General features: G+C 40.6%; 1 protein-coding gene across 3 annotated transcripts in view; it reads right to left on the minus strand.

The window, feature by feature from the left end:
* The window catches only part of STK4 (serine/threonine kinase 4), an 86,947-nt gene that overhangs the window by 40,271 nt on the left and 20,488 nt on the right, over positions 1-26,188 (minus strand). For all 3 annotated transcript variants that reach the window (XM_045804712.2, XM_045804714.2, XM_045804715.2), the window contains 4 exons: positions 22,309-22,476; positions 20,658-20,795; positions 17,891-18,019; positions 16,931-17,117 (listed from right to left, as the gene is read on the minus strand). In XM_045804712.2, the coding sequence (XP_045660668.1) occupies positions 16,931-17,117; positions 17,891-18,019; positions 20,658-20,795; positions 22,309-22,476 (622 nt within the window). The remainder of the gene's footprint in view (positions 1-16,930; positions 17,118-17,890; positions 18,020-20,657; positions 20,796-22,308; positions 22,477-26,188) is intronic.

A 26,188-nucleotide genomic window follows, 5' to 3' on the forward strand; every position in this document is an offset into this window, starting at 1 on the left:
CACTTGACAACTGTATTATCGGAACAAAAGAGACTAGCCTCTTTTTAAAGAAATACACACAGATTATCTCCTTTCTTAGAAAATACACGATGTGTGAAAGTAAGCTGTACATACTACACACCAACCCCTCATTACTTCTGTCACTTCGTATTTATTTACCCATTCATCTTTATATATGCAGAGAAATGACTGAATTGAGTTCATCAATAAAAATGGCAACTCTGGATAGAAAGAACAGGTAATTTAAAATATGTTCTCCTGTGGAATTGTTACAAAAACCACAAAGACATTATTTTCTTAAAGCATCACATCCAACAATAAAAACCGTACAACTGGGATTCTGTATTTCTACGATGCTTCATTTGTTCCTTTCAGTTGCAATACAGGCGGATCTTAGAAATTCAAGTCTCTAAACCAGGGATGAGACATTAAAGAGAACCTTTCTGTGGCCTAATTCTAAACCATATCATAAAAAACAAAGGAATGTTTGTTAAGCCAGAGCATAATCATTTGTCTAACTTCTAAAACTGTTTAGATGAGAAAATGAAACACATGCTTCCTTTATATTTGAGTTTTTTCTTTTATTTGATGACAACAGCCTTTCCCAGGTCACTTGAAACTTTCTAATATTTTTGAAGGTAAATCACCAACTATTATTTGTCTCTTTCAATAGCTGAGGGTCGGAAGTAAGAAACTATCTAAAACATCTTTGCTTTCACCTTTTGATATTAATACCAGGGAGTTGATTAGAGCTGATATTTATTAGAGACCAAAGCTCCAAAAACTAGACAGAATTTTGTAAAAAGAGAGTTTTGATCTAATCACACATTCAGATATGAGCTGGAAGTAAAATTCACACATGTACACAAAATGTAATTATAGTCAAATGATTAAATGCTCTCACGTAACAGATTACAAAAAAGCTGAAGTTGATTTTGGAGACAACACTAAAAAATCCCTGTCCTAGGGTTCTAAGATCTAGATTTTGGTCTGACTATAAGATCCGGGAAAACCATTGGTTCCGAGCTACAAAAAGAGGCCACTGGACCATTACTTCCTATGTCCCTTTGCAGCTCTGAAAATGTCATAATTCTGTGAATTGGCAGTAGCTTATGAAAACATATTTATGCTCAGTTACCAATAACCACTGAAAAACGGTTCTTACCTCCAGAGGGATCATGACACTTGATAACCTCTAATCTAAAATATGCCACAGGGGCACCTGGTGGCTCAGTCCATTGAGCATCTGACTCTTAGTTTCGGCTCAGGTCATGATCTCAGGGTCCTGGGCTCAAGCCCCGCGTCGAGCCCCACGTTGGGCTTCTGTACTCAGCACAGAGTCTGCTTGTCCCTCTCCCTCTACTCCTCCCCTCGCTTACATGTGCTCTCTTTCTTTCTAATAAGTAAATAAAACCTTTAATAAATAAATAAATAAAATATGCCACAACTGAGATGTGTATGGGCATAAACCAAAGACCAGACGAAAGCAAAAACAGTTAGGACTTAACAAAATACTTGTGACAAGACTGTCTCTGACTCTTTGAGTTTTGTTGTTGTTGTTAGTGGGGTTATTTTAGAAGGAGGGAAGAAGCAGGGAAGTCTTTCTTAAAACAGATGGAAGAGGTGACCACATTTTTCTTGGCTCAAATTGTAATAAAGATATCACCTAGAGATGCTGGTCATAAAAATGTTTTATATAACTAAAGCTGAAGACATGAATGAATCCACTGGTAGGAGAAGCCAACTTAACTAGCAAGAATCAGCAAGCATTCAAAAAAAAAAAAAAAAAGGTCTATTTGTGATTCCTGTGTTTAGTGATTCCAGAAATTAACTGCCTACATCACAATATTCTTTCTTTATGTGTTAGAGTGCTTCTTGGATTAAGTTTATATGGAGCAGTCAGTGCTCCTGCTGTGACCAACATTTTCTTAGTAACACTGTAATTAAGTTATAGCACCTGTTCTCACTCTAATTTTATAGACTGATAAAAATTCTCAATAACCATAACTGCATTACTGTAATGATTAACATCTCAGATAAAATGTTTGCAAAAAATGGCCATGATCGGGGCGCCTGGGTGGCTCAGTCATTGGGCGACTGCCTTCGGCTCAGGGCATGATCCCAGAGTGCTGGGATCAAGCCCCACATCAGGCTCCTGCGCTATGAGCCTGCTTCTTCCTCTCCCACTCCCCTTGCTTGTGTTCCCTCTCTCGCTGGCTGTCTCTATCTCTGTCAAATAAATAAATAAAATCTTAAAAAAAAAAAAAAGGCCATGATCGTTTCTGCCCAGTATCCTTGGTATCCTTGCCCGTTATTAGCGCCCTCTCACAAGGACTCTGCGCCTGGCCATGGAACTCACTTTGGCCACTGAAACAACAGCAAAAACCTTGTAAGCAGGGACTTGAGAAGTGCTTGCCCATCCTACTACCATGTAAATAAACCTGAGTGAGACTGCTGGATGGCAAAAAACCACATGGCGTGAGGCCCCAGTCAACAGACTATCCTAGTTGAGGTCGTCATGCGTCAGCCAGCCCCGGCCGCCATCACGGCAGCTGGCACTAAGCTTGGGAAGGCAGCTACATTCATCACTATACCACCAGTGCTGCACAGTAAGACCACTAGGTTTGAAGTGGTTTGTTGTGCAGTAGAAACTAACTGAGATGGTTAGTTTCTCTCTCTCCAACCCCCACCACACACACCACTCTGCATCTATAAAAAGAGTTCTGTTCTTTGAGAACTCAAGTTCAAAGTCAACTACGGTTTACTGAATACTTTCTAAGTTTCAGGCTTTTTACTAGGAACTTCCGCATGATGCTCCCATCCAAACTTCATGAACACCATATAAATGAAGGACTGAGGAAGGAGGACCTGCACTTATTAGGCACCCAAGTACTAGATGATGCACCACGTCACTTAACCCTCAAATCTTCAGAGATATGTGTTATTATTTCCACCTTATAGATGAGAAATCTGCCTAAGATTATGTAGCTAGTTACCAACAAGGACAGGACGTGAACACTGATCATCAGATTTTAGGTCTGGCGAGCTGCATCTCATACTGCAAATTCTCTGAAATCAAAATGAAAACTCCTGACATGTCAGAACTGCCACTAAGTTGAGTGTAGAAAGAGTGGGGGAATGGAATTTTCCCAGGAACCTTATCTTCGAACTTTTCTTTTGGCACTCCTGGGCTAGATGATCAAGTGTGCTGGACAACAGCCTGTCCGTACTGAAAAGCATGAGAGAATCAGTCCAAGGTGATTAAAGGCAATGCTATCCCCAGGGCTTTGGCTGGCTGGTGGGCTTTTTGTTTCAATGTGAGCTAGGGTATTTTTTCAGATGTATCCCAGGAAATGAAGACGTTCAGCTGAATGATAAGGCCAGAAACCTGAAGCCATAGGGAGAATGGACTGAGCAGAAAAGTCAAACTTTCCAAACAGCCATCTCTTGCTCTGAGTCTTTTATCTAGTGCAGGAAATGCATGAATTCCTATACTATGACTGACCCATTTTTCTTTGCAAGCAGCATACAGCAAGCTCAATGGACAACCTGTCTAAGCTCACAGGCCAGGGGTGAAGTCATAAGCAACTGTATCCTATATTCACTTTTCTTTGAAAAATGCTATATAAAAACAGAAGGACCCAACAACCCAATGTCCATCAGCTGAAGAATGGAAAAATAAAATATGGTAATAGCCACACAATGGAATATCATTCCACAATGAAAAGGAATGAAGTACTCACACGTGCTACGACACGGATGAACCCCGAAAGTATTATGCTAAGTGAAAAGAGCCAGTCGTGAAAGATTACATATCCTATGACTCTATACGAAATCAGAACAGGCAAATCTGTAGAGACAGAAAGTAGATTAGGAGTCGCCTAGGCCTGCGGGGTGAGTGGGTGGGATGGCAAGTCACTGCTAACGGATACGGAGTTTCTTCTGGTGGCGACCAGAATTCTCTAAAATTAGAGTGTCGGCAGAACAGGGTATTATCCACACAATGGTATTATTGAACCACAAAAAGGAATGAAGTCCTGACAGATGCCGCAACATGGATAAACCCTGAAAACATGAAGTGGAAGAAGCTAAGCACAAAGGCCACATTTTGATTCCAGAATAGGCAAATCCATAGAGACAGAAAGCAGACGAGTGGTTGCTGGGGAGAGGGGGGCGGGTAACAAGAAGTGACTGCTAACAGGACTATGGGTTTTGGGAGGTGTGAAGAAAATGCCTGGAATTCAACAGTGGTTATGACCATACAACCCTGTTAATACACTAAAACCCCACAGAACTATATTACTTTAAAATGGTGAATTTTATGACAGGTGAATTATAGCTCTCTTTTTTGTGAATTACATCTCAATTTAAAAATACACTTTGAAAAATTAGATTGTGGTGATGCGGGACGCCTGCATGGCTCAGTCAGTTAAGCGGCTGCCTTCGGCTCAAGTCATGATCCCAGAGTCCTGGGATCGAGTCCCGCGTTGGACTCCTTGCTCAGTGGGGAGCCTGCTTCTCCCTCTGCCTGTTCTGCCTGCCGCTTCCCCTACTTGTGCTCTCTCTGACAAATAAATAAAATGTAAAAAAAAAAAAAGTTAAAAAAACCAAGACTGTGCTGATGGGTGTACAACTCTGTGAACATACTAAAATCCACTGAATTGTATACTTTAAATGAGTCAATTACATGGTATGTGAGTTATAGATCAATAACTCAATTTTTAAAAAAGAAGAACCTCTTTCCTCTACAATCTACTTTGGTTTCTGGATTCATACGAGTTAAGACACAATGCTAGGGTAGTCATAACTGGGAAAGAGCCTGACCAAAGACTGAAGCCAATCTTTTCCTTCGGAGTGACCACCTGCTAGACGTTCAACTTTATGTCCTTTCATGTTTACGTTCATTTTTATAAGACTGTCACTAAGTAAACCGTAATGGTCACTACTCTGTCCTCAATGTCCATAGTAAGAACTCTTTTCTACCTTAATTTTATTTAAAATTAGAGAAGTAGGCAGGGCCTGCATTTTCTTCTGTTTCATATATGAATATTTGGAAGAAAAAACTTGAATAATCCCTCAAATGTTTTCTTCTGGCTTGGAATAACATGCCTTATCAGAGAGTTGTTTGTTTTGATTTTTAAACTAACCTTTATTAGACTTTGTTTTTTGTGTGGTTTTTGTTTTTGTTACAGGGCACCTAAGTGCTTTCCACATAATAACTCATTTCATTACACAAGTTATTATCCAAGTTTCTATGTCTGGTCATAAATATTCCTTTGAATGTTCTTTGGAAACCACTAAGAACTGCTGGAATCACAAGTTATAGGATTCCCTGGAGGCCAACTAGACTAACTCTCCAGTTAACCAACTTTGGCAACTGCCTCTACGTAAATCGACGTGACTTCTGGGCAGTGGTACTTACTTCTTTAAGTCTGGTGAGCACCGCGTATCTATTCAAACGGATCTAAATCCAAATTTCAAGGGTTACTAACTAGAGCAATGGAGGTAGCACATCTAAAAAGATATAGAAGGTTGACAATTGAAAATGATCCATACCTCGGTTATTGCAAACATTTCCTAATCGGTCTTTCCTTTTCTGGCCTTTTCAAACTCCACATCATCCCACTGACTCTCCTAAAAAACCACCATGTTCTACCACTTTTCTGATCAAAATGTCTTTATATTACCCTATGACCAAAAGAATCAAGTTGAAACTTAGTGCGGCATTCAAGGTCCTTCGATACCCGGTCAAAACCCACTTCAGCCAAACTGAATATTCAATATATATGTTTATGTTTCTGACTTTGCACCTACTAAAATAGCCTCCCCCTGGCTTTCTGCACATCCAATCCTTGCTTGCTTTCTCACAAAACCTTTCATACTTGTCTGTACCACTGACCCAGCGCTTGGTCTAATGTTATATTACCTTCGTATGTAGAGATCCTATATTCTCAACTAAGTTATATCAACGTCAAACAGCACTATGTGCAGCATCCACGGTAATGTCCCAGACATATAAGGAATTACAAAGAACAGCTCCAGTACAGAGGCACTCTGTAAATATTAGGTAACGGCAGTGACAAATGTCATCTTAAACCCATAAGTTCCTGGTCAGCAGCCAATGCCTCATTTGGTTTTTGTACACTACACAGTAATGACACAAGTGACTACCTAATCAATACTTTTTGGTTGGTGTTAGATATTTACTATTAACAAATACTGATTCCAACTGGATATTTTTTACAGCATAGACACTTAAGGGAATCATCTACTTTCTCTATGTAGAGCCATTTAAGTTGATCAAAATGCATCTCCATTCCTTTGCTGAACCAGAGTACGCAGGTCAGAACAGCTCAGAGCACCAGAGAAATACATTCCCCTCACCAGTCACGACTGATTTATCTGCCTCTGAGGCATCAGAGCCAAAGTGTATCTTCTAGGACTCATTCTCCCTGTTCTTCATCACTTTCGTGCTACCGCTCTCCCTTGGAAAATACATTTCCCCCACGGCTATTCTTGGCTCTTCTTCTACCAATTTAACTACAATGGAGCACCTTATCTTCCCAAAAATATAGGCCTTGAGCCCTTCACCCAAGTCACACTGAGATCTGGTACTTTCATATCCTAATATGTGGTCTGGCAGGGTGTTTCGAATGAATTTTCAGGCACCACGTGTCAGTGCTTTTTGGCTCATCCCAAAAGAATCAAGAATGTTAATGGTTTCCAAAGATAAAATTGAGCCCAACATCTGGACACAATTAGAAAAACTGCACAAACAATTAGGATTTAGTCTCCACTCTAGCAGGATGACCTTGAATTATTTGTGCAATTGTGAGAAAAGTCTAAGGACCAAAAGCCTGCTCTTCTACTGTAAATCCCACCCAGCAGAAAGCTTCTGATAAATGCAGTGAACCACAGCGATTATCTTTCGGGGAGAGAAAAAAAATCCATTCAGTAATAAATGCCACAGTATTAAGATAACAGTTTGAAACTTAACAAAGGAAGGCTCAGGTGGATCCAAAGTCCGGCCTTCTTTAAAATCTGCCATCTTGTATTTTGAGCTATTTAACAGATTCTCAAAGCACCTATAGCTTATTGCCAAGGAATGTGAAACACACACACACAGCCACTCTCTCTCTCATTGCAGCACATTTTTAAAACATTACTAAAACTGACAGGTAACCTTTCTTTAGTTCGACCATTTTCTTTTTCTTTTATTTTTTTAAAGATTTTATTTATATATTTGACAGAGAGAGAGAGAACAAGTAGGAGGAGTGGCAGGCAGAGGGAGAAGCAGGCTTCCCACTGAGCAAGGAGCCCAATGCGGGACTCCATCCTAGGACCCTGGGATGATGATCTGAGCCAAAGACAGATGCTTAACCGACTGAGCCACCCAGGCGCCCGAGTTCAACCATTTTTATGCCAGTTGCACAGGCAAAAAGGTGGCACTTACGAAACACCATTAATACTAAGAATGATAACATAAGAAAAACATAACAAGCAGGAGAAAAGGAATTAGGATGAGCAAAGCAGCCTTGGTTGAAAGAATATTTAGGTCCAATTAAAAAGTCACTGTCGTTCATTAAAAGACTCATGAAAGTATATTACTTACCATTTTTAAGCATTTACAGGCTCAGTATTTTACACATATTATCTCATATCATCTTAACAGCACTACAAAGTAGGAACTTTTATGCCCCATTTTTCCAGACTAGGAAACTGAGGCTCAAAGAAAAGGAAGTAACTTGCCAAGGTGGAACGAAGTTTATTGTAAGATTCTGAGCGAGTTTCAAAGCAAAGACACTGACTCCAAAAATTAATGTTCTTTCCACGAGGGCTTTTTCTTTCTCCTACCCTTACTAAGAGATACATTTCTAACAAAACGAAATGTTTTCAGTTTTAGCTTTGATATGTAAAACTATACCAATGCATGTGAAACTCAGACACTGCTGTGAGTGGCAAAGACACACACGGACACTTGATATTCTCCAACAATAGTTTTAAATATCCTGAAGGGATCAGAAATTGGATATGGCTATTGTGGTAACAGAGGTGTTAAAGTACGTGCAGTGCTTTATGTCCTATTTACCATCCTCACCAAATGCTCTCACCAGAGTCAGGGAGAATGAAATAGGGAACACACAAGGGAGGCAACGTTTTAACAATCCCCTCCAAACAAATGCAGGTGTCAAGAAAATAGGCTTTGAGTCAAGAATTTCCATCTTCTGCAGCTCTGTAATTAGCATCTGATGGATGGTGCTGAAATACAATCATTTCAACAAGAGCCTGGGCTTTGGTTTTGACGTAAGGAAACTTATGGCAACAATGGGGCCTTCATGAGACTTAGGAATTTCTGGGGGACTACAAATATGCAGTGTTTTCACCACATAATACTATCACAGGAATTTGCCCAAACCGTGCTCTTGAGTTGTCCTAACCTAAGTAGGCCACATGCTTTAAAATTCTATTTCTAAGAGATGAATGTGGCCATTGCTCTAGAATAAAAATTGGAAATTTCTCAATGTGTGCAAGTTTTAAATAGAAATCACCCACTTACTCCCTTTCACAGAGTCTAATTTGAAAGGCTTAAGTCAGAACTTAGGCAACTGGAAGACGGAAAGAATTTTTTTTTAAGATTTTATTTATTTTGACAGAAAGAGAGAGCACACGCGTGCGCGCACAAGCAGGGGGAAGGGCAAAGGGAGAGGGAGAAGCAGGCTCCCGACGGAGCAAGGAGCCCAATGTGGGACTCGATCCCAGGACCCTGGGATCATGACCTGAGCCTTAGGCAGACGCTTAACCAACTGAGCCACCTAGGTGTCCCCGGAAGACTGAAAGATTGATGCCATGGACTTAAGCCTTTTAAACAAGAATGCCCACTACCACCTCTACTATTCAACACTGTGCTGGAGGTCTTGGTAAGAAAGAAAAATATATAAGGATCAAAAGAAAGAAGTAAGATTGACTTCTGTATAGTCAATGTGGAAACAGATTAGGTGAAAATTAGAGGCTGCCATTATTAAGATTTTCCTCGATATGTAAGTAACATTACCCAAGTCAGCTCTGCACCAGAATTTTAAGTTTTGTTTTAAAAATTTCATTAATTCCTTGGTTAGCCATTTTAGCTGATGATGGTTGCAAAACTACATCCACAGTACCGTGCTGCAGAAAGAAACCATCAGTTCTGGTGAAGGTCTACTGAGAAATCCGGGAAGAGAGAGGAAAAGTTTAAACTATTTTGAGATGTTTTGGCAGACTTCAGTCTTATTTGAACTTCGCCAAGTATGAGGTATCCAATTTCCTACCTAAATAAAATAAAGACACTGTCCTAGTGTTGCTGCGCTTACTTAAAATAGATTTTAAAATAAATAAACGACAGTCTTGATGGAGAATAAGGCCTACCACAGAAAGGGGATTTGTGAACGCAGTTGGGGGTTGGCGGGGGGGGGGGGGGGGGGGGCACACACCTTTCTAACCATGATCTGTTACAGAGCTCCCTCTGCTGGTCCAGAGAAAGCACAACAATCCTAACACTGACCTAGAACAACCTCTCCTGTCACTTCAGATCTTGGGGCAAAGTTCTTCTACAGCCCTTACCAAAAAAAAAAACAAAACAAAACACACAGGGGCGCCTGGGTGGCTCAGTCGGTTAAGCATCTGCCTTTGGCTCAGGTTGTGATCCCAGGGTCCTGGGATTGAGCCCCACATCAGGCTCCCTGCTTGCCAGGGAGCCTGCTTCTCCCTCTCCTCCCTGCTTGCGCTCTCTGTCGCTGTCTCTGTCTCTCTCTCTCTCAAATAAATAAAATCTTAAAACAAAAGAAAACAAAAAAAACCTTATATACACAAATAGAAGAAATCTTCCAAAATCCCCAAAATGGTATTTTATCCAAACACAAGTTTTCAAAGTAGTACAGGCCATGGTTTTCCACGGTTCCTACAGATGTTCCTGAGGTCTCCTGTAAGACAGGCGGATCTCACCCCACTCTGATCCCCTCCCTCCAGCTGCAACTGGATTCTTTACTGTAGGTTCAGATATACACAACCAAAACATACTCCCTCAGACGGAACACACCATTAAGCCTATCGCCAGAGGCAGGCCCCCTTGGAGAACCATCTGTCCTTTGCTTCTGGAACTCCTGGGGAAACTTGTGGAGTGACTGGTTATTCAAACAACCAGCAAGGAGAGGTACATTACTGCAGGCTGAGGCTCACCAACGTGTGATCTGGAACATAAGCCTCGACCACTTAATAAAGAGGCTCTGCCGAAGTGGAATATAACATAATAAGTTTTGAAATCAAACATATCTGGCTGGAAGCCTCAGCTCTTCTATTACTCACTATGTGATCACGAGCAAGTTACCTAATCTCTTTGCAATTTCGTTTCTGCTGCTATAAAATGGGAGGTGGCTGTATTCACCACACAGCATGGAAGTAATGATTAATATGGGAAATGCCTGCAAAGGATTAAACACAATGCCTGATATATATTAAGGGCCTAATCATTAATGATTATTAATAACAGTTATAATGCCTATCCTCCTGAGTAAACAAATAATTTATATATAATACGTAGTTGGTTCTAGAAAAAGGGAAAAGATATCTCTGGAATCTCCTCAGAAGCTAGCACCCATCTGAATCATGAATTTTGAGTTCTATATTAGATCTAATGCCCATTAATGTAAGCGTGGACTTCCAAAACAAACTCGAAGTTCAGTAGAATGAAAGGAGCACTGACTCCAGACTTCAGATTACCAGCACTGGCACTTACTAGCCATGTGACCATGAGCAAATAGCAATCTATCAAGTCTTCCCTGGTACGGAAAGTATAGACACATCCTCACTATAGACAGCTCAAGGACTGAATGAGTGGAAGCACTGGAGGCCCCCCTCCTGCTCTAAACACACAAAAATTCAAGGCTTAACAAAACAGAAACATTGTAGTGCTCAAAACTAGAACAGGAAACTCTGCAAATGGCAAAAGCAACAAAGGAACCCACAGCGCTGAAGTGAATGGCCCACTGGGAAAACCAAACCATAGAGACTAGTTTTAAGCCTGATGTGGGAACAGGAACTGGGATAAAGACAGGAGCCAAGACATGTTTATAAAAAGGAAGCTAGAAGTCACTTCCCAGCACAAAGATAGAAGCCAGGACAAACTCTATCCACAACCTCAAGGACATGGCTTAGGAATGGCTTCTGCCCATGTGAAGGGTGGAAAGAGTCAACTTCTAGAAATGTAATTCCTTTGGCTGTACCACAAGCACACTACAGAAATGAGAACTAATCTAAGATTCCACTGGAATGAAATACCCCTTACGGCCCCACAAGGATACCTATGCAACTCAAGAAACATAAGAGACCTCCAAAGAAGATACTTCCCACTGAAGATAAGCCCACAAACAAAAATCACACAAAAAAATCTAACAGCATGAGAGATAGCAGATACAATAAACAGCACAAATTAGACCCAAAAAACTCAAGAGAAAAGACTGATCTAAAAAATACCTTATGAGCACCTAGGTGGCTTAGTCGGTTAAGTGTCCAACTCTTGGTTTCGGCTCAGGTCATGATCTCGAGGTTGTGGATCGAGCCCCACATGGTGGGGGGGGGGGGGGGCAGGGCTTGCTGAACTGAGCGTGGAGCCTTCTTGGGATTCTCTCTCTCCCACCCCTTGCTCATGCTCGCACTCCCTATCTCTCAAAAAAAATTAATTTAAAAAAATACCTTAAAATAAAGACATTTATAATATTCAAAGAGATAAAGGAATAACATTTGTAAGACAAGACTAGAACATTACAAAAGAAGAAAAATCGGATTTAAAAATAACTAATTAAAACTTCTAGGCAGTGGGGTGGCTCAGTCAGTTAAGCGTCTGCCTTCAACTCAGGTCATGATCCCAGGGTTCTGGAATCGAGCCCCAAGTCAGGCTCCCTGCTCAGTGGGGACTCTGCTTCTCCCTTTGCCCCTCCCCTGCTTGTGCTTGTTCTCTCTCTCAAATAAATAAAATCTTAAAGAAAAAAAATAAAAACTTCTAGGAAGCAAAAAATTTTTCCACAAAATAAACTCAATGTCTGGGGCAAACCGTTGATTCAATATGGCTCAAAAAGCAATGACAGAGTTAGAAGATAAATCCAGAGAAAACACCCAGAGAGTGGCACAGAGACTTTTTAAAACATGGGAAATAAAATGGAGAAGTGGGTATAAAGGGAGATACCAAGGCTCTGATAGCTGCTATTACCCTCGTGGATTGTAAAGTGGTACAAGCTTCAGAGGACAATACGGCAGAATCATAATGTGACAAATACACAGGAAACCATTCAAATACTTCTGAAAACTATGCCTAGGAAATACTAAAAAGAAGCAACATTTATACGTAAGATGTTCCCTGCAGAGTTATTTATGATAGTGAAAAATTAGGAACAACCAAAATGTCCAGCAACAGATAAATGATTAAAAAACACTGTTAAGTGTGATAAATATAAAAAGGGGCTTTGCAGCAACATGGAAAATGCATACACTTATTAAGTGGAAAATAATCAGAAAACAGAATATCTAGGCAAATTATTACTGTATAGGAATCATATAGGCACATGGTCAAAAACAGGCATTATTTGGGCGCCTGGGTGGCTCAGTCAGTTAAGCGTCTGCCTTTGGCTCGGGTCATGATCCCAGGGTCCTGGGATCAAGTCCCGCATCAGGCTCCCTGCTCAGCAGGGAGTCTGCTTCTCCCTCTGCCCTTCCCCCCTGCTCGTGCTCACGCATGTGCTCTCTCTCGCAAAAATAAAATCTTCAAAAAAAATAGGCAAAATTTATTGGAGTGAGAGGGTAAACTACTTTCTTTTTCAACAGTTCATTCATATTACTATAATACTATTGGTATAGTAATTTTTAATATAGTAAATGAGAATAGGAGCAAATGAAATATCTAACTTTTCAAAGACAAGGAATAAACTTCTAGAAAGATCTGTAAAATATAGTCGATTGTTAAAAAGCATTATCAAAAATTTCATATAAGTTTCTAACCTAGATGTCCTCCACAAATTATGTATGTGAGCCTTCCAATTTTCTTGTTACAGTTTCTTTAAAATAAGAAACTAAAATGAGGTTCTCTGAAACTAACGCAAACAACTATAGGGATAGGTCTTTTTTTGTTGAGTTTATTGAGGGTAACAGTTGTAATTTTAATTTTCGAGGATTAAACATTTCACAAGTCAAAGACGACACTAGATGAATGCCTACTTATTTTCACAGATTTCAACTTCTAGAAACTTCAGTTCTCTATTAGTCCTGAGTTATACAATCTTTATAAACATGTGGACTATTTGAGCTGTAAGGGAAAAGGAAAGTACATAAGTTTAATAATTCTTTAATTTTACTGATTAAGGCACAGAGGCCCGTACAAGGAAAGTGACTTCTCCAAAACAACACAGAGAGATAGCATCTGAGCCAAGCTTAGTCAAATAGCCTCCTTTAAATGTTTAAAATGAATTCTGAAGAAATGGTATGATGTCTGAGATGTGCTTTAAATTAACTGAGTTTATTTTCTTTGAGCGAGGCTGAAATCTGATGGACAGTGAGTTAATCAGGTTTGAAACTGGGTGACAGGTCCACTGAGGTCACTCATGATATTATTCTGTGCAATTACGTACGTTTTAATTTCCCATGATGAAAAGTTTAAATAACTACTAAAACAGTAAGTGGTAAAGATCTCAAAATAAGTGGCAGATCTGTCAAACCTGTAGTCCAAAAACTGAATTAAAAGACCTGTAGCAGATGACTGGTGAACTGGGTTTATTTAATGTCACTCCGCTGTGATTGCTGAGGATTTTAAGCAGTTTTTCATCATGTCTATAATAAAAGATGCATGTTTCTCATTAGACACGCTAAACTCTCCAAGCTCAGACACTGAACAAACAACCCACTGAATTCATTAGTACTTTAAATACATTTGGAAAATTACATTTGGAACAAAATTAATTCTTTAAATAAAAAAAGGGCAGATTTTCCATAACATGTGCATGCACAACAGATGTTACGGGCCGGCCTCGTTACACTACACGGTGATTAGAATCATCTGTATGATTAAAGCCCTTAAAACAGGGGCGCCTGGGTGGCACAGCGGTTAAGCGTCTGCCTTCGGCTCAGGGCGTGATCCCGGCGTTATGGGATCGAGCCCCATATCAGGCTCCTCCGCTGGGGGCCTGCTTCTTCCTCTCCCGCTCCCCCTGCTTGTGTTCCCTCTCTCGCTGGCTGTCTCTATCTCTGTCAAATAAATAAATAAAATCTTAAAAAAAAAAAAGCCCTTAAAACAAGTAGAAGATAAAGCCCTCAGAGTCAATGAACAGACTAGAGGTCAGCACCTCTCCTTACTGCAAAACAAACCTTCCTAACAAATCGCACTGGCTACTTAAAAAAAAAAAAAAAAAACAACTAAATTTAGTACACAGCACTCACTTGATAATTTATGTAACACCAAACACATTTCTAGGGTGCTTCGATCTGGAGTGTAGGGGATGAAACTATGAAACATACCTAACAACACTGAATGAGATAAGAATTTAAAGGGACTAGTGGGTGACAGTGTTTTTATAAACTCTTACAAATTTCCATTTTTAAGGTCCCCCCTTCATGCTTGTGCTCTCTCTCTCTCTGTGAAATTAATAAATAAAATCTTTAAAAAATAAAATAAAATAAAATATATATAATCCTACTACTAATAACTACTTTCAATAAATGATTTATTTACCTCTAGCCTTTTTGGGGTTTATTTTTTCAGTCTTTTTTCTCTATGCACATTAATGCATTATAATTTATCTTCTTACTTTTGTAAAACCAGAGTATGCTATAATTTTGCTTCCTTCTTTTTTCACTTAAGTATTTGCCTAACTCACTAAGTATTCCCCCAAAACAGGATTTTTAATGTTTTTGTATGCATAATAGTCCCTCTTATGGTTGTATCATAATTTATTTGACCAACCATCTGCTAGTAAACATTTAAATTAATCCAGATTTTTTTTTTTTACAATTATAAATACGACGTTTGGAAAAATTCTTGAATATAATTTGTCTCAGTTTTCAATTATTTTCTTGGACCTGATTCCTAGAAGTGGAATGTACTGGGTCCAAGGTTTGAACCTTTTAAACTCTTGATGCATACTACCTTCCAAAAAAGTTATACCAATTTATGCATCCATCAACAGTACTTCTACTCTTCCATCACCTGTATCCTTCTGACCAGAATCCAAACACAGATGATGAGCCTTGGCCCCCAACGAGAAGAAAGAAAAGAAAAAAGAAAAGCTTTTCTCTTCATAAACAAAGGGTTGATTATAAACACACAGACCTGAAAGGTGAAAAGCAGAGGGGGCTGCCTGGGGCCCCTGGCCTAGACCTGCTCACTCCAGTCATGAGAAACCAGCTGCAGTCCCCTTGCACTGATCTACCGTTCTCTTAGCCGCTGGGACTCTGGGTACATTGCTCCCTCTGCTGGAACACCTCCACCCGCCCTACTCATTGCCAACCTTCCTGCCTTTTCCTGCAGGAATTCTTCAGTAATCCCCAATGCAGATTGAATGCTCTTGCACTCTGCTTTGACAAGCCCCTAGACTACCTCTATTTTAGAACTTGTTTCACACACTGAAGTGTAGCTAACGGTCTGCCCGCCGCACAAGACAATGAGTTCCTTTGGGGCAAGGACTCTTTCTTCAGCACCTGGCAAAGTCCCTGGGAAACAGCACTGAAAAAAAAATTCATGGAATGGGGCGCCTGGGTGGCGCAGTCGTTAAGCGTCTGCCTTCGGCTCAGGGCGTGATCCCGGCGTTCTGGGATCGAGCCCCACATCAGGCTTCTCCGCTAGGAGCCTGCTTCTTCCTCTCCCACTTCCCCTGCTTGTGTTCCCTCTCTCGCTGGCTGTCTCTCTCTGTGAAATAAATAAATAAAATCTTTAAAAAAAAAAAATTCATGGAATGAATTCATCACAAAGCAGAGGGTCTAGAGCAGGGCTTAGAGAACTTTTTCTGTCTGTAAAGACCCAGAGAACAAACATTTCAGGCTTTGGGGGCCATACGGACTCTGTCACAACCGCTCACTTTGCCTCTGTGGCGCAAAAGCAATCACAGACAATATGTAAATGAATGCACATGGCTATGTTCCGATAAAACTTTATTGCCAAAACCAAGTGGCGGGCCGGATTTGGCCTGTGAACCACAGTCTGTCGCTCTCTGGTTTAAAGGAAGGACCTTTAAACTTTAAAAAGGAAAAAAAAAAAAGATAATGAACAGATCATAAAGACTTAAGCCTACACGAGGCTCTGGCTACAATGTGCATCCAGAACTCAATTATCATTTGTATCCCAAATTCCTTTCCTCTGTGAGTTGGCCTTTCATGCACAGAGTAAGGGAAGGGAAACAACAGAAGATCATAGGAGAGGACAGCAGCCTGAGATGGGAGCTGAGCCCCAGTGTCAGGCTGCAGACACAGGGCAAAAAGGATGAGCAGGATAAGAAGCGAAGCAGAGATTCAACTAGAAGGGATCTGATAGGACTTTCAAAGCTGTACAGTCATCCTGACTACTGACTGTCAGAAAACAGAACACAGACTGAAGATATCTACAGTAAATAGCTCAGAATCTCATCACACATTGAATTATGCATCAAAACAATACCTGTGCTTGCCTCCACAGATCAAAGAAAAGGAGGGGAAATGACGACATTCGATGAAAGGTGGCCACTCTGGTTCAAAAGAAGGTCCTTCCTCATTGCTGACACTTTCTTGCCTCTGCCGTCTCAGGTCAGCTCTCCCCTCCCACACCCCCCACCCCTGCACAACCAGAAAATGACTCCAGCCTGAGCCCATGTGGACTATGAAAGCCGGTTTTCCCTGGATGCGTGGGGGTTGTCAGAGGAGGGAGTATATTTAAGCAGAGCCTTACTTTTCATGGTCCCTTCCTCTTCCTCATCCTCCGCGTTGATCACCATGGTGCCCAGCTGTGACGGCAATGTGTCCCCGTGCTCGATCATAGTGCTGGCTCCATCACTCACGGTGCTGGCTACCCGGACAGTGCCCATCTCATCACCCGCTGCTCGAACCATCGTGCCGGAGTCCATCTCATCCTCCTCCTGTGAGGGGACCAAACTTCAAATCGGGCCTGACTAGATCGAAAGGTCTGAGTCTTTGGAATTACTATTATTCATCTCAGTGCAAGCATTTCTGGATTTGACACTGACTGGGGTTCTAGACCCACACCCCTTAGAACTAACAGCAGTCTTAACCACAGAAGATCACAAAGTCAGCCAGGCAAGAGCAGCATATCTAACCCAGGAGGACCGTCTCCCTTTCCCCTTCCTCTCTCCTTCATAAGTTTTATAACAGAGGGGCACCTGGCTGGCTCAGTCAGAGAAGCCTGTGACTCTTGATCTCGGGGTTGTGAGTTTGAGCCCCACGTTGGGTGTAGAGATTACTTAAATAAGTATTTTTAAAAAAGAGTTTTACAACATAGATCTAAGGAGCTGAGGTGCACACCCTTGGAATCTCAGGCTTGTGAGAGAGTTTGTGAGTGTAAAATTCTACATTTTAGCATGAATCCTTGATTCCTCAAAAGGGCATGAAAAACCAAGTCTCAGACCTGAGCATTCGCTTTTCTGAATAAAAAAATTGAGAAAAAAGGTGAATTTGAGGGGCCACAGAGTAAAATTTGCAATTGTCTTAGAAGCACTGTGAGAAGAACAGAGCCTCAGCAAGCCCTTAGCAGTGTCCAGGACAGGACGTAATCACGCAAGAGGCGTCTCCAGCTCCAGGCCGCTCTGCTATCCCCCACTCATGTCACCCAACCTGACAATCACGCAATAACTCGCATGAATGCGTGAGGCCCACAGCAAGGTCTGACACTTACGGAGTTCTCCTCGTCGTCCTGGTCCACCTCCCGCTGCTGGGCTTCCTGGCGTTTCAGCTTCACATCCATGGCCTCGTTAATTAAGTCCCGCAGTATCGACACTCCCTTGGCACTCTTGACAAATGGGTGCTTCAATGAGAAAGCAGACAACATTGGAGATGGTTTCGATGGCACCGGTGCCCACACAGTGCCTGGCACCCGGGAGGTACCTGATAATATCTGCTCAATCCACGAACCTCATCTTTCTCTTCCTGTTTTGGGTGAGAGTTGTGAAACCACACTCATTTTATAACTCTGACCAGACGCACATTCAGGGTTCGCCCATCTTTTTCAGCCTGGCTGCAGAAGTCTCCTCTGTTCCTCTCTGCCAAATCTTGAGATTCTCAACGGGGTGGTACCGCCCCCTAGAGGAAGTTTTCTAAACATGCTGGGAGCTCGTGGTTGTCACAGTGTTTGGAGAACACAGAGGGCATGTGAGGGGAGGCAGGGACACCCACAAGCCTTCGAAGTGTGGAACGGTCCTGCACAACCATGAACCGTGGCACATTCTGCACATCGTTCAAATGTCACAGAGGATATATACACTTGAGTAAATAATCCTCCAAATTTTTTTTAAGACTTAAGCAAAAAGTCCAGTGATTTAGAAGATTGATTTTGGAGGGTAATGCTTAAATGTCATAAAGACATTGTTTAAATATCACTGAATAATGTACTCATCCTGCTTATTCTTCCTATACAACGTGTTACCTGGCATTTCCAGCTACTAATTTAAGTAAAAAAAGGATTTTGGTAAAAAAGCATAGTTATCACAGAAATACTAAACCTGGTCACAAATATGTAAGAGACATAAACACCAATAACAATCAGCAAAGACACTTGAAACACAGGGATAGTGTGGAATTTCATTTACAAAAAATGCTTGAATTTTTTAATATTAATCCCACCATACATTTTGGTTATTTGTGTTGGCAGTACAGTAAGAAATCCACACTGTGAAAGTTACATATGGAAATTCTTTTTGGGTCTTCCCAACTTATTCTGACATTGTCCTCCCAGTGTTTCTCTTTGCAACCTGTTCTCTATTCCCCAGCACCCACCAGAGGATATGGTCTCTAAGGTCTTTGTAAGTATTCAAGAGATTGGAAGTATGCCTCAGCATGTGGTGGGACTGCAAAAGAGACTTCTTTTCCATAAAACTTCATCAATACCCCCTCCTGGCAGGAAAAGAATCTGTCAATACACTTAGAAATAAGACCCAGCTCATTTGCAAGAATATCGTCTTTTCCTTGTTCTCTCTTCTCTCCACTTGGAAAATCTGTAAGATCATTTCCCTCCTCTTATCACATACAAATGAGCCTGGTCTGTTATTATTTAACATCATTGTTACGCTAGTGTCCACCCATTCACTCTCCTGTATTGCTTCAATGGAATGGTTTCTGTTCTTATTGCTCTTACCTCTAAACTCATTTATGGCTCTAGGTACAGGTATGTAACTACCTCGCTATGTCTGCGTGTTGAGCCAAGCTGAAGCCTATCTCTATACTGACACACATTTTTTTTATAAATCTTTATGCCATCATTATATCATACACATTATACTCTTTTTAAATTATGGGCATAAACAGATTTTATTATCTACGAATTTCAATCCAGAAGAGCAGTGAGAATATTAGAAACATACATATTGTTTAAAAGGAGGGGCACTAGGTCTGACACGGCTGAAAACCATTGCCTAGCCCAGTAACAACTGTGGATTTGTCAAATCCACAACATACTTCTTTTTTTTTTTTTTTTAAAGATTTTATTTATTTATTTGACAGAGACAGAGACAGAGACAGCCAGCGAGAGAGGGAACACAAGCAGGGGGAGTGGGAGAGGAAGAAGCAGGCTCATAGCAGAGGAGCCTGATGTGGGGCTCGATCCCATAACGCCGGGATCATGCCCTGAGCCAAAGGCACACGCTTAACCGCTGTGCCACCCAGGCGCCCCACAACATACTACTTTCAATAAGTGTGAAACATTATTTAAAGTTACACATACGATATCACTTAATCTTCACGACATGTGAGGCAGATACTTGGTCTCCATTTTACAGATAAGAGAACTAAAGCAACAGAGAAGTTATGTTATTTGCCCAAGGTCACAAAGCTAGTAAACAGAGAGCCAGGATTCAAACCTGAGCAGTGTGGCTTCTGAATGCCACCTCCCAACCACTGAGCAGACTGCCTGCAAATCCCTCACATCCTTCCAGGCCCATGCACCGAGGTTACCTGCTCGGGGAGAATGGTCTTGGTACCACCAGCCCAAAGTGGCCTCCTCCCATCGTGAGCGACAAGAGCACCTACCAATAATCTTAGTTCCTCGTCAAAACTGTGGGCACTCCTGCTTTGGAACCAAGAAGACCTAGGTTCTAGTCTCAGCTCTGCTGTTTCTCAGCTGAGTGACTCTAAATGAGTTAACCTTTCTAAGCTTCCATTTTTTCACCGATACAACTGAAATAATACCCATCCCTCCCAGGGCCCCTGTGATGATTGAATGGCACCCAGCACAGAGCAGGGCTCACTAAATGTCAGTTGCCAGTCTCTGATCCCACAGAGACCTCCATTTTCTTGCATTTTGTCTTGTTCAATGATTTAACATTCTTTTCTACTCAGATTCAAAGCTCCCTAGAGGCAGGGAATGTGTTCTACTTCTTTACTGTCTCCATGCAGGTGGGCTGGCAGCATCTTTCGGCCAGTATGTGAATGAAACAGAGGGACAGTCATACCTGTAGGAGTTGAGTGGCTGTGGCTCTCTGCTCAGGGCTTTTTACAAGACACTGCTTCACAAAATCCATGAAGTTATCGGACCACAGTTCTGGCTTTCGAAATGTGGGGGGAGGGTTGGTGGGAATCATGAAGATCGCCTAGTTAAAAAAAATTTTGGGGGGTAAAATAAAAGTGATGCACTAATAAAAATATGACTAGAGATAGATACCTTCGAAGTTTAAAAAAAGTTATTTTCCTCTTATCCACTGAGAAGCCCATCCAAATGCCAACAAAAGTCTAAGTGTCTCAAAGTAGGAAGTATGACAATTAGAGAAGTTGACACGGTTCTCTCTCTCTTTCACATGTATTCTTGTCCCCTCACCCTCACAATATCTAGCAAGTTTATTTTAGTTTTTGCTAACCACAATACACTGCCTTTCAAAGTGAAAAGGCAAGACTGAGAGCATCAATAGCCTGAAGATCATCTCAGCCCCATACTTGCCAGATGTCCCTCCCCCATTAAAGTCACCATTGCCACTAGATGTGACCAGTGACTGCAAGGAGATCACAAACCTGAAAGTCCCTCAAATCACAAGAGATTCGTTAATGTCCAGGCCAAACCAGTTTAACGTATTTGAAAAAACAAAACAAAACAGAACACCACACTGCAGTTAAATTCTACTATTTCAAAAAATTAAAACCATTATTTACTCTCCAATAAAAAAAGAGGCAGAATTAAAATTTAAAAAAACCTCTAATAAGCAGCTTAAATTATATTTTTTAAATCTATTAGTAAATACTCTCACCCTTCCCCACTTCTGCTCCCAAAAAAGAGGGGAGCTTATCTTTGAGCACATGAACACTTTTTAAAAAATTGTTAAGTCTTTTAATAGAACTAATTAATCAGAGAAGAGGAGGAGCTGGGTTGAGAGGTTTGGAGGACTATGGAGCCACTGAGGAAGGCAGGGTCGAGGCTTTTTAACAGTGCTGTGATGAGGGATCTGGGGTGGGTACAGCTTACAGACCCCTTAGGGTGTCACACTGACAGCTTTGGTGGAGACTGGACCTCTGGGCCCTTACTATTCTAGAAATCCCTGAAGGCTGCAAAGTACAGAGCCTCCAGACGAGGAGAGTCTGGGGATCTACAAAGCAGAACTTACCAGTGTAAATGCCTCTGAGGGCAAGGCAGGAAAAAGATAACAAACAAATCGGGCTGGGTGTTAGTGACGGGTTCAAATAAATAGTTTGCTTTCCTCTTAATACTACCATGAGAAAAACAGTAGAGAAAACACTGTGGTAAGTGACAAGGGATACTTGGTGATTAGGGAATCTTGGAAACTGATAAAGTGGAAAGCCTGTGCCCTGTATAAAGGAGGGGACCACCACTCAGCTCCAGTTAATGTTATGTTAAAATGTGAGCATCTAAACTATTAAAAAATATGCCTTGCACAAGCCAAACCAAGCATTTCTGTGACCCATGTCCTGTACACAATCTCTGGAAAGGAGGTGGTGGATCACACTTGAACTGATTAATGACTACCACTAGTGGAGTCTAGACTGACACTTATCAATTATATACAATTGATTCGTTTACTGTTCGGTACCTAAATCAAGTAAGTCACCAACTTTCTAATGATGACCAGGAGCTAACCACCCTTCTGGTTTCCTTACCCTCATTGGATGGATATCGGCATATGGCGGCTTTCCCTCAGCCATTTCTATGGCAGTTATTCCCAACGACCAGATGTCTGCCACACAGTTGTATCCAATTTCCTGAATCACTTCTGGAGCCATCCAAAATGGTGTTCCTATCACTGTGTTCCTTTTGGCCATGGTATCCTAAAACAGAGAAGGGTAGAGATCAACACTAAGTATTAAAACCATTGAGAAAAAGAGACTTTTCCAACAATAAGAAACATCTTATACTTGAGATACATACAAAAACCATACTCAAGACATGATTGAGCAGGTCACAAAAGAAATTCAAATGACCTAGAAACATAAAAGATTCTCGATTCTTAAAACACACACATTAAAAAACCCACAAAAAATAACAAACACCAAAATGAGGTTGACAAAAATTTGAAAGGTTAATAACAACTAGTGCTAATAACAGCACAGAAAGTCAGGCACTGATATAGTTACTAGAGTATAAATTGGTACAAATTTTTGTGGGCGATCTGGCAATATTTATAAACCTAAATGTCCATATCCTTTGATCCAAATCTTTTGCTAGAACTGTGTCCTATACACAGGTACCCTAGGATGTATGCACAAGTATTGGAGAAATATTTGGAGGAGAGGCAGGAAAAAAACAAAGGAAACAACTCAAATGCCCATCTAAAGGGGGTAAATTAAATAAAATAAATATCCACCATATTTTTTTAAAGATTTATTTAGGGGTGCCTGGGTGGCTCAGATGGTTAAGCATCCGGCTCTTGATTTTGGCTCAAGTCATGATCTCAGGCTCTGGGGATCAAGCCCTGCATCTCGCTCCCCGCTTGGCAGGGAGTCTGCTTCTCTCCCTCCCTTACTGCCCCTCCCCACCGCCCCACCCCTGATTGCACATGCACTCTCTCTTACTTTTTAAAAAAGATTCATTTATTTATTTTAGAGAGAGAATGCACATGCAAGCCGGGGGAGAGGAGCAGAGGCAAAGGGAGGGAGAGAGAGAGAACCTCAAGCAGACTCCCTCCTGAGCATGAGATCCAATGTAGGGCTCGATCCCACAACCCTGATCTCAGGACCTAAGCTGAAATCAAGAGTTAGACCCACTGAGCCACCCAGGCATCCCATCTACCATATATTTTTTATTTTTTTTATTTTTATTTTTTTAAAGATTTGATTTATTTATGTGACAGAGAGACAGCCAGCGAGAGAGGGAACACAGCAGGGGAGAGGGAGAGGAAGAAGCAGGCTCCCAGCTGAGGAGCCCGATGTGGGACTCGATCCCGGAACGCCAGGTATCATGCCCTGAGCTGAAGGCAGACACTTAACGACTGTGCTACCCAGGCGCCCCCTCCGTATATTTTTTAAAAAGGAGATAGATACATTTTTCTGGCATGGAAAAATGTACAAGATTTACTGTAATGAGAAAATTAGGTTGCAAAATTATATATATAATTATATTATTGTGTATATTATATATACATGACAAAACAGCAAACAATAATAAATATTGTTATATGGATAGTGAAAGAAAAATCTCAATACACACTGAACTACACAATAGTTACATCTAGAAGGTAGAATCACGAAGGACTCTGACATTCCATTGCATATACTTCTGTAACACTGATGGTTTACATGAGTATATAGTACATGTGCTATCGAAAATTAAAAAAAGAAAAATCATATGTGTGTCTATGTACACACATAATTTTTGTTTTTATCATATACATATATTCTATAAAATACAGCGTATTCATAGAGAAAGTCTTAGTTTGGGTCTTAAAGAAAAATATATGAATCTAGCACACATTATTTGCCTACTTCCCCAGAATAGTGTGGCCTTAATGACAGAGAACCTTTCTAGAGCTCCTGTATTTTAGGAAGAAAAGGATTTTAAACAGAACCAAATATGCCACAGGACTTGCCATCATCATCACTCCTGTTCCTTCTGAATGCCTGTGGCTTCAGCTAGGCTATGCCAGTCAGGAGCAAATGACAGGTAGTATTTTTAAATTGATCTCACTTTGTCAGTCCTACGTAAAAAACTAGGACAGGAACTAACTTATCGCTTAGTCATTTCCTTTGCTCTGAAACTTAAATTTGCAGTTTTCAAATAGGGCTACTCAAAGTTGTTTTCAAGAATTATATCCTTGAAAAACTCATTATTTAGAAAGGAGTATTTGGATATCTAGAAATTTTTTGAAAACTGAGAGTAATGAGTGGATACTAACCCAGCTTGATCTGTATGACAAAGTTATATTAGTGCAGTAGCATAACTAGGGAAAATATTAAATCCAGAAACAGACGATGGCTACGTATGTGTATTTATATGTGTGCATACACACACACACATACATACAGATTGAAGATATGATTAAAATGTCATTCCAAATTACCAAGCAAAGGACAAAAAAAAGTGCTAGGCATCTGGCTAGTGATTTATAAAATTCTGTACTTGGGGCGCCTGGGTGGCACAGCGGTTAAGCGCCTGCCTTTGGCTCAGGGCGTGATCCCGGCGTTGTGGGATCGAGCCCCACATCAGGCTCCTCCGCTATGAGCCTGCTTCTTCTCCCACTCCCCCTGCTTGTGTTCCCTCTCTCGCTGGCTATCTCTATCTCTGTCAGATAAATAAATAAAATCTTTAAAAAAATAAAAAAATAAAATAAAATTCTGTACTTAATTTCCTAACTTACTTTCCACCAAAGGAAGTTCAAATAGGTTGAAAATTTAAATACAAAGAACAAAATCCAGAAAGTACTAAAAGGAAGTATAGGTGAACAGTTATATAATGTTGGAGCAGAAAAAGACTTGTAAAGGTGACATCGAAGGCAGAAACCATAACATAAATGGGAGGTGGATTTCCCTATATAAAATTTGGAACCTTCAGTATTTAAAGAAAAACCATAATCAAAGTAAAAAGATAACTAGCAAACTATGAAAAGATGTTTCAACATATGTAACAAAGGATTAACAATTTTAATATATAATTTTTTAAAGTTTTGGTTTATCTTCTTCAGCAAAGAGATATTTTTTTAAAAGGTCCAACACAATTAGGAAAATTATTTATTTATTTTAAGTAGGCTGCGCACCCATTGTGGGTCTTGAACTCATGACCCTGAGATTAAGGGTCGCAGTCTCTACTAACTGAGCCAGCCAGATGCCCCCAAAATGGATTTATATACATTTATATACTACAGTTGGAAGCATAAATTGTTCCCTAGAAGCACTTTATATGTTAACAACAAAATCTTTTGAAAGGCCCAGTAATCACAATATGGAATAAGTTCCTGATTTTTAAACATCAAAGCAATTTTTGTGCCATTGCAATACCTATTAAGCTTCCTAACATAATCCAGGCAGATTTAAAAACAAAAACCGCCCAAGAAAACTGTTTGATATATAATGCTGTTGGGAATTTTAGTACGTATCTGTCCAGAGCTGTTTCTATTTTTCTACGTATATGTCATATATACTTAGGTATTTTTCAAAATCAGGTAATTCTGTATTTCCTATTTTGAAAACATGGTTTTTGTCACTGCCATACACTGATGAGGTAGGAGGCGAATCAAAAGACTGTATCCTGGAACCAGACGAGGAGACAGTTTTCAGTCAAGTAACTGCCAACTGCTACCTGGTTGAGAAGGTGTTAAGTCTTATTCAAGGAAAGCAGTTTGGATCGAATTTTTCTTCCTTTTGCAAATACGATGAACAGAATTTAAACTTCAACTCTGTCACTTTTTCTTTTAGCTTTTATTTTTATCAAAGTTAAACCATGGGACCTAAACCCCAGGAAAGGATCTCAAACTACTAGATCTTTCGTAACTTACTAGCACCTTTTTACAAGTACAATGAAATCGAGTATTTTACTGAAAAAATAACT

The sequence above is a fragment of the Ursus americanus genome, chromosome 22 (assembly GCF_024610735.1).
Source record: "Ursus americanus isolate L20-20 chromosome 22, mUrsAme1.1.p, whole genome shotgun sequence".
In the NCBI taxonomy this organism is placed as follows: domain Eukaryota; kingdom Metazoa; phylum Chordata; class Mammalia; order Carnivora; family Ursidae; genus Ursus; species Ursus americanus.